Raw genomic sequence first — 9,614 nt, forward strand, 5'->3', positions numbered from 1 at the left:
CAAACCCGCGTCCCCTGCATCGGCAGGCGGACTCTCAACCACTGCGCCACCAGGGAAGCCCAGAGTCTCTACTTTTGAGGAAAGGTGTAGCTTTCTTTATGACACCAGCCTCCAAATGTTACCGGTGTACTAAGTGGCTAGGAAACCTTAGCAAATGCTTTCTTCTTGCTAAGGCTTCATTTCGTGTCCTGTAAAATGGGGGTGCAGTAAATCTCTCCCAGCTTCAGACTTTCTGTTCCTAGCACGCCCATCCCAAGAAGGAAGCGTTGGGGATAGGAAGGAGGGCCTGCAGGATGTGACTCCAAGATTTCTGTCCCCAGGAGAACAGTCACAAGGTGAAGGAAGAGCTGAGCCAGAAGTTCGATGTGCTGTACGCCATCCTGGACGAGAAGAAGAGTGAACTGCTGCAGCGGATCACGCGGGAGCAGGAAGAGAAGCTCAGCTTCCACGAGGCCCTCATCCAGCAATACCGGGAGCAACTGGAGAAGTCCACCAAGCTGGTGGAGACAGCCTTCCAGTCCCTGGACGAGCCTGGCGGGGCCATCTTCCTGTCGGTGAGCAGGACTGGGAGGGTGTGGGCACTTCAGCTCAACAACTCCGTCTGAGGGTCAAGTCTTGCTCCATCACTGATCACCAAAGAATGTGCCCTTGGGCAAGTCATTTAATGCTCTCCAAGCTTCAGTTTTCTCGTCTGTAAAGTGAGCATGTAACAAACAGTTCCTACCTTCTTTCCTCTTAACTGATTTTATGAGGATCACATAAAAGGATGTTTGTGAAATGGCTTTGCCAGCGGCAAAATACAGTGTCCACGTAGAGACTATAAATTGAGCACCTGCCATAGGCCAGCCACTGAGGTGGAGACACAGATGAACGAGACACAGCCCTACCCTAGAAGAGCTTCTTGGGGGAGACATAAAAGGATCAGCTATAAGATTTTGTGAAGGAAGAGTAAAGTTCAACAAAAATTTCCTAAGCACTTACTGTGGGCCAGGCTTTGTGCTATACATTGGGTATAAAAAGGTGATTAGGTATCCTTCTCATCTTGAAGATTTCAGAGTTTAAGAGGGTTTAGACTGACACTCCTGGAATCCAAGCTTCGTGCCAGGACAATGGGAGGGTCCTAGGATGATGAGCAAGATGTGTGCAGACGATGGACAGAGGGAAAATCCAAGTTCTGTTCTGCTGAAGCTGAGGAGCGGGTCACAACTGGGCTAGGGAATGGCACCGAGTGCCCATCTGCAGAGCCCAGTCACTGGGTTTGCTGATTTCCTGGCGCTACCCTTTCTGCAGTCCTAACCCTTTGCTCTTTCTTTTCCCCCACAGAGTGCCAAGCAACTCATCAGAAGGTCAGTGTCTCGCCAGGGCTATGATCCAAGGCCCCAGCTCCCTTCAGGGCCTCTGACTTCTGTCCAGAGGGCCTCCTCTTTTGCGCTAGGTCTACTGGGAGGGTCTCACCCCAGGATAGCTTTCCTGGCCTTTGCACCCCTGCTTTCTTGGACCATCCATTCTGCTTGTGACTGGAGGGGAAATGCTCCATCGTCCCGGGGGAGTCACTGGGTGCAAGGCCTGGGTGCGGGCACAAGCGCACGCACTGGTATAAGTTCGGGCTAAAACAGCTCCTTCCTTCTCTGAGGCCAGGGATCTCACTGTGCTCCCAGCCCACCCCTTTTTCTCTCTCCCCTACAGCATTGTGGAAGCGTCCAAGGGTTGCCAGCTGGGGAAGATAGAGCAGGGCTTTGAAAACATGGACTACTTTACTTTGGACGTGGAGCACATAGCAGACACCCTGAGGGCCATCGACTTTGGGACAGGTAAGGGGCTATTTCCCCCCCAAATCAGCTTCCCTCCCACTGAGCCCCACATAGAGGCAGATACACTAGCAAAGACGGCCAGATATCAGTTAAATTCATACAGCCAACTTCTGGATGAGCCCAGAGCCCACCACAGTGCCTGGTACATAATTGTTGCTCACTTAATTATGTATGGATCTGCTATAGGGAGGAACCAGGGGCAATAGAAAGAGCTTGGCAACTGGAGTCAGGCAGACCTAAGGTCAAATCCGGTTCTACCACTTCTTATCTGTGCGGCCTTTTGGAGGCTCCCTCCACCTCTGAAGTTAGAAGCTTCATTTCCTAACTTTAAACTTAGGTAACAAATGGGCCTACTGATAATGACCACCGAATAATGCTGTTGCAACAAATAAGATATTGCTTCAGAAGCCTTTGTAAGATGCTAGACATATACTAGTTATTGCCTAAAGCTAATCTTGGCTTCAGCTTCTTACTGCTATAATCGCGGATACTCAGGCACCTTAATTTATCTATATTCTGTCCTTGCTTCTGTTTGTGATTACTCTTCCATAACGTACATATATAATAATTGTAACAATATAACCATAACAATAATAAAGGAAAAATAATAAGAGAAAATGAGGCAACCAGATGGAGAGCAAAGATTTTGATAGTTTGCTCAAGGTTACACAGTTGAAAGATAGCTAGTTAGCAACGAAGAAAGAGAGGGCGGATCCAATTCTACTGAATGTTGCATTTGTCTGAGAGGTGATGCTCCAGTGATCTGCTGAGAGAAAGAAAGGGGGGTAGAGGTTGTTCAGGAACAGGGAAGAACTGTGAGTGGGCTGGCAAGAGAAAGAGAAAAGCTTCTTGGCACCTCCTGCATCTGCTCTCCCGCAAGCTTTCAGACTCTGATGTGTTAAATCTATTCCCAGAAGCCCCAATATACCCTATTCTTGGGTAAGGACAAAATGCATCCCAAAGCTGAGATGTCAACAGACTTGGGTGTATCCACTGCTGTACAGCATCTGCTCCCCTGTCACCCTCCCTAAGCTAAGATATTCAAGAGTGGATCATACTATGTGAACAGTCCGACATTGTGACTATCTACACTGCCTTCAGTAATCTCCCTGAGCCTCCGTGTCCTCATGGATAAATGGGGAGAGTACCCACAGCTACCATTTATTGAGCACTTTCTCTATCCGGGCACTGAGCCCTAGACGTGAATTTTGTTGTTTAATACAACAACTTTAAGAGGTAGTTCTCTTGTCATCTCCATTTTGTAACTGAGGCAATAAAACCAAGGAAAGGTGAGAGACTTGCAGAGGCCACATACCAGCAAGTAACCCCGCGCAGATTCCACCGAGGGCCTTCTGGGGATTTTATGAGGCAGTTCGTGTACAGTCCTTAGCACAAGGAAGCACTTGGCACATAGTAAGTTCTCAGCAAATGCTGCTATGAGTAGTTAATTGTGATAATGGTTAAACCGCCACAAAACCGTTCCCTGGGTTATGCACAGATCCCAATTGTCAGTTGGAGGAATTAACTCTTTCGAGCCTCTCCCCAGATACTCTTGGCAAATGCTCTGAGTCTGTAGTGACGCCTCAGGGCCCCCAAAGGCTTAAGGAAGTGGCTTGAGAGAGGGGGTGGGGAAGGGGCACATTCCCTGTGAGTAGCGCTTGAAGGCAATACCCCAGGATGGGAGAGTGAGTACAAAGGTTGCGGCACAGTCACTGTCTGAGGCTCAGTTTCAGACAACTGAGGAGCAGATGGCCCCAGAAGGGCTCCACGCCCCACATCCACGTCTCTGTAGGCTAAGGAATGCGGAAAACTGAAGAAGGAGTGCTAGGCAAGCAGATTTCAAAGGCTGAGCAGATTCCTTCAGAATAAGGACTCTGATCCCTGAGAATCAAGGCGTTTTTGTCCCATTTTCCCCAGGTAGAGTTGATCTGTCTAAGAAATGTGCAGCGGTACACAGTGCTTCCCCAAAGGTCCCTCTAGTCGCAGGCAGATCAAGTGACAGATGCTGCTGCTACTGGAAAAGAGGTCTTGAGCCTCCCTCGCTTGGAAGGGTGTGGGAAGAAAGGAGGAGGTTGGGGAAGGAGGACACAAGCCCATCACCTCCTGGGCCAGTGATGTCACCGCGTGGCCAAATTTGACCCCGACTGGTTGTGGAACGAACGAGTGCTGTCTCCAGCCTGGATCTCCTTTGAGCCTCTCCTCTGAGACACCAGCCCCAACCTAATGCAATTGTTCTTTGTCACACACAGGTGAGGAAGAGGAGGAGTTTATTGAAGAAGAAAATCAGGAAGAGGAAGAGTCCACAGAGGGGAAGGAAGAAGGTGAGAAATCCGTCTCCCTCCTTTCATTCATTCATTCATTCAGTGGCAACGTGAGATCCCTACTGAGTGCCAAGTGCTGTGCTTGACGGTAGGGTGATGTTTCTTGTTCCCTGTAGGGGTTTTAAACCTATTAAGGTAAAGTCGAGTTCCCTTTACTCTTAGAGAACTCCCCCAAACTGTTCATAATAAAAAGCTCCCATTTTACGTCTAAATGACCTTCCTAAACCGAAAGTGACACGGCGTAACAGAGGCAAAAGAGAGAACCCACAAGGCAGGCTTGGCACAACGTGCAAAATTTTAAAAATTAGTTGTCAACATTTTTTAAATTAGTAGATTTTTTTAAAAGGATGTTTTGTTGTTCTTTTTTTTTTTGCTGTACGCGGGGCTCTCACTGTTGTGGCCTCTCCCTTTGCTGAGCACAGGCTCCGGACGCGCAGGCTCAGCGGCCATGGCTCACGGGCCCAGCCGCTCCGCGGCATGTGGGATCTTCCCGGACCGGGGCACGAACCCGTGTCCCCTGCATCGGCAGACGGGCTCTCAACCACTGCGCCACCAGGGAAGCCCTGTTGTTGTTTTTTTTTTAAAAGAAGAGTTCAACTCAGACTTTGGCTTTTCACCTTGTCAAAATTTGGAAAGCGCTAACAACGCTGGGTTTGCCCTTCTCCCTAGTCTCAGAGAGCTGGCTCTGGGAAGCGGTTGCCTCCTTTGGATGGGACATCCATTTGCTAGTTTGCCCAGCCCCACCACTGTCAGCCTGCCTGCTTGACCCATTCATGTCACCTGGCCCCATAGGTATATGAGTTTCCCAACCTGGCAGAGTATAGTTAAGGGCCTGGGTTCTGAATCACAGCTTTACCACGGACTAGCGGTGTGTTCTTGGTCAGTTCACGACTTTTCTGAGTCTTGACCTACTCATCTATGCAAGGGGGCATAACAGTACTGACCTCAAAAGATTAGGCTGTAATCAGGAGTAAATTAGGTAATCATTTAACACAGTGTCTGGCACATAGAAATGTCATGTTTGCTAATGTTATTATTTTTCAATTCAAGTTATTATTGGAACTAAATTCCAATCCAGCTAAAAAATACAAAGTAGCCTTCTCGAGTTTTTACATTGGATCTGAAATCCAGAGCATTTAGGCAGCTAAATTCTATTGCAATTTTAAAAGGAAGAGGCCAGGCAGGAATTGGAGTCTGATAATTTTGTCACTGCATCCTGGTAAGCCCTGGATCCTCCTGAGTCCCTACCTCACCTTGTGTTTCTTCGTCTTTTTCTTTCAGGACACCAGTAAGGAGATGGATGAGGGAGAGACCGTCTAGATGCAGAGAGACTGGGGAGGGTGGGGATGGGCCCAGTTGCCTTGGTGACAGGCCCAGGGTGGGAGGGGTCAGGGCCCCGGAGGGGCAATGGGGAGGTGTGTCTTCTCTCTGCTCAGAGAGCAGGAACTAGGAGCGGGACCTCACCGCTGTGTCCAGCGTCATGAACCAGAGTTGGAAACGTGCTTGAAACAACCACACTGGATACTTTCCTACGTTGGTGCAAAATGGAATATTTTGTACATTTTTAAAATGTGATTTTTGTATATACTTGTATATGTATGCCAATTTGGTGCTTTTTGTAAAAGAACTTTTGTATGATAATGCCTGGTCATCGTGTGACGGGCGATTGTTATAAAGAAGGGAGGGAAGCCAGGTTGATACAGCCACCCACTTCCTCTCCTTGGTGGGAGGGGCTCCATAGCACTCACAGACCTAGGAAAGGATAAGGTACTGTATTTCAGTGTCTATTCCTGACATAAGGGACAGCGACTGAGTTCGTGTTACATGTCGTTTTAATAAATGCACAGCGCTTTCTTCCATTTATTACCAAAAGAGCTGGGGTTTCATTCAGCCTTTTTTTCAGAGAGGACAGTTCAGGGTAGACGGACAGAAGGCCTGATTGGAAGAGTGCAGCAGGAAGTAGACAGTGATGGCAAGCCCAGGTTTCTATCCCACCAAAGAAGTTGTCCTTTAAACCCGCATTTCCCAATGAGAACTACGTGGAAAACTGGCCCTGAGAGGACCCTCCAGAAAAGGGTTCAATGCCTTATTTTCTGGTTCTCCAGAAAACAGAGCCCGAGGCAAAGAGTAAACACTTTAGTTCAGCTACATTCCCAGGGCAGCCAGAGTGAAGGGAAGTGGAAGCAAGTCAGGAAAGGAGGGAAGCAAATACAAAATATCGCGTTACCCAGCTGGCCACAGCTCCACCAAGAGACCCCTGGCTGCTTGCTCAGCCAACGGAGATGCTTCTAGCAGGTTACAAAGAACAGCCTGCCTCAAACAGTTCATCAGAGGGAAGAAAGGAGAGACCTGTCTGCTGGCTTCTTTCACCTCCCATCTCCCAGGATTGGAGTTTGCCTCCCGGAGAGTTAATGCCCTTGCTCTTCCACTGCATCACTTGGCCCTTTGGGCAGCGGCGGGGGAAGCTAGAAGGCACCTGTCAGCTGACCCTGCAGGTGGTGGGTGGAGCAGAGCCTCCAGGGGCCAGTGGGGTTGGGTGTGTGTTTTGTGTCAGTCTCAGCCTATCAGCAACCAATGTTGTGGTCAGACTGGCCCTTGTAGTTCTTATTATGATTTCAAGATGCCCTTAAGTACTAACCATCAGGAAATTCTGAAAAAATAAAGGTTTATTATTTACAAGATCTGCAAATTACATAGCATTCCTGGGGCCATGCAGTGAGTTCGAGGGTGGAGAGAGGGAGGGAGAAAGCAAGAGCCTGGGTTCCACTTTTATTGGGGTCTAGGGTGGGGCCTAGGGTTTCAAAGGCTCATTCTTTTTGCGGGCCTCTCACTGTTGTGGCCTCTCACTGCTGTGGCGTCTCCCGTTGCGGAGCACAGGCTCCGGACGCGCAGGCTCAGAGGCCATGGCTCACGGGCCCAGACGCTCCACGGCATGTGGGATCTTCCCAGACCGGGGCACGAACCCATGTCCCCTGCATCGGCAGGGGGACTCTCAACCACTGCGCCACCAGGGAAGCCCAAAAGCCTCACTCTTTATTGGTGAATTTAGAACATAAGAGAGGGAATTTAAAGCGTGGGAAGAGGAAAAAAAGCGAATGGCTCAAATGGTCAGTTAGCAAAATCAACTAAGATCTCCAAAACAAAGGAGCCTCAGTGGGGAGACAAGGCCTGGCTCTTTATCTAGTGTTGTGGCTGGCAAGGTGTTTATTAGAGATAGCCCTGAAGTGGTTGCCTCTTTTGAATTGGATGGCAGTCAAAGCTCAAGTCGGACACTCACATTACAAAAAAGAAAAAAACAAAACAAAACAAAAACCTGTCAGGGCTAACGGCACGGGTGCTAGAGCTACTGCTGCCCCCGACGCAGTGGTCACCATGGAGGTTCTACTGGAGCTCAGATTTACTCCAGGGAAGGCCAAGACAGCCACCCGTGCTAGCGGATGGGGCGATGACCGCGGCTGAAGTAGCATCCAGGCTCTCCATGAACAAGGGGCCGAGGGGCGAGGAGAGAGGTGCAGCTGAGCGAATCTGAGGTGGTGCGTTAACTGGGTCTGAGACACCTCGGATTTAGAAATCTGAGGAACACTACAGAGTCTGTCCCAACTTTTCGACATTCAGAACTCAGTAGCAACTTAAGGGCTCTGAGCAGTCCTGCCATAATGAAAGCTGTTTAACTTTAGACAAATTACTGGTCCATCGTGTTCACGGTGTTTGGAATACCACCTGATCTTTAAAGCTCTTAATATTTCTTGGTGGATTGACTATATAACCCAGCATTTCCCAACTTATTCATTCACATGACATCCTCCAGAACTAGCATTCTATGGAATTCACTTTACAAAAATGTTTTAAACCCTCACACCTCTGCCCATTTTCACTTCTGGGAGTTTTTCCAAGGTTAACTCAGTCCTTAACTTTGAATTTCAGTTAATCAGATTTTGCTTTCATTTCTAGTCCTTAAATTCTGAAGCTTAAATGTTTTTTTTAAAAAATGTGTGACATATTACATACACACAAGTGCACAGAACTAATTTTAGAGTTAAATAAACTACTGTAGTGAAATCCTATGCTGTTACTTAGCAGGTCAAGAAAAGGAACATTATATGTTTAACTGAATCACTTTGCTGTACATCCGAAACACTGTAAATCAATTATACTTCAGCTAAAAAAAAAAAAAAGAATAGGGACTTCCCTGGCAGTCCAGTGGTTAAGACTCCTCGCTTCCACTGCAGGGGGCACGGGTTTGATCCCTGGTTGGGGAACTAATATCCCCCATGCTGTGCAGCGCAGCCAAAAAAAAAAGAAAAAGGAAAAGAACGCTATCAAACCCAAGAAACGCGTCACGGGTCTCCCTCCTCCTGCTTGGAGGTAGCCACTATCCTATTTTTGTTTTTCCACTAGACCACCAGGGAGGTCCCACCACTATCCTTTTTTTTTAACAATCACACACTTGCTTTTCTTCATAGTCCTAAATTATCCTCCTATAGAAGACTGAAGGAATTTGAGGCCAGAAAGTTAGAAGCTTTCATCACCTTGAAATCACAAGAATCAGGATTACAACCTGTCCACATTCTGTCTCCAGATTTCTTCTCCAGATGACTTGATCACATGTGAGATAGGCATGTCCATCCACTATCCTGTCACTTATCAGAGGGAGGATGGAGGGCAGTCACGGCTCTGTAGTCAGAAATTTGAATTCCAGTGAGATACCTGTTCTTTGCAGATAAGGGAATCTCTACTTTGCCACACAAAGGGCTCTCACAAACCAGAACACTTAAGGGTGGTATGAAGGGTTCTTGATCAACAAGTTTCTTTTAAGATCATGCTGCAAGGAAACTGGTTTCAGAGGGTTATTCCATGCATCTTGAATACGGTTCCATAGGCTGCTGCATTAGAATCACCAGAGGTTTATTTTTCCCTAAACCTTTAATTCTGGGAAATTTCAAACTTATGGAAAAGTAGAGGGAATATTATAACATACCCTCCATACTCATCACTCAGTGTCAACAGTTACAGACACTTGTTTCTTCTCCATCATCACTCCCTCCCCACACTGGGATTATTTTAAGGCAAATCCCAGATATCATGCCCTTTTATCCTTCAATACTTTAGATAAAGGTTCTTTTCAAAATCGTAACCATTTATACCATAAAAAAATGAACAATAATTTCACAATAGCATTAAACTCAGAAGTTTAAAAAATATAGGTTCCCAGACCCCCTCCCCAGACCTACAGAGTCAGATTCATTGTGGAATGTAGGTGTTGACCAAAATAAAAATGCACAACACAAAAGTTGTGAGTTAGGGCTTCCCTGGTCGCGCAGTGGTTGAGAGTCCGCCTGCCGATGAAGGGGACACGGGTTCATGCCCCGGTCCGGGAAGATCCCACGTGCCGCGGAGCGGCTGGGCCCGTGAGCCATGGCCGCTGAGCCTGCACGTCCGGAGCCTGTGCTCCGCAACGGGAGAGGCCACAACAGTGAGAGGC

General features: G+C 47.8%; 1 protein-coding gene across 2 annotated transcripts in view; it reads left to right on the forward strand.

Annotated features, from left to right (window-relative positions):
* The window catches only part of TRIM63 (tripartite motif containing 63), a 13,139-nt gene extending 6,326 nt beyond the window's left edge, over positions 1-6,813 (forward strand). For both annotated transcript variants that reach the window (XM_028487609.2, XM_028487612.2), the window contains exons 5-9: positions 321-554; positions 1,324-1,346; positions 1,687-1,811; positions 4,061-4,132; positions 5,414-6,813. In XM_028487609.2, coding sequence (XP_028343410.1) covers positions 321-554; positions 1,324-1,346; positions 1,687-1,811; positions 4,061-4,132; positions 5,414-5,424 — 465 coding nt within the window. In that variant the 3' untranslated portion in view covers positions 5,425-6,813. The remainder of the gene's footprint in view (positions 1-320; positions 555-1,323; positions 1,347-1,686; positions 1,812-4,060; positions 4,133-5,413) is intronic.
* The last annotated feature ends 2,801 nt before the right edge of the window (positions 6,814-9,614 follow it).

Source organism: Physeter macrocephalus, chromosome 3 (assembly GCF_002837175.3).
Source record: "Physeter macrocephalus isolate SW-GA chromosome 3, ASM283717v5, whole genome shotgun sequence".
NCBI classification, from domain to species: domain Eukaryota; kingdom Metazoa; phylum Chordata; class Mammalia; order Artiodactyla; family Physeteridae; genus Physeter; species Physeter macrocephalus.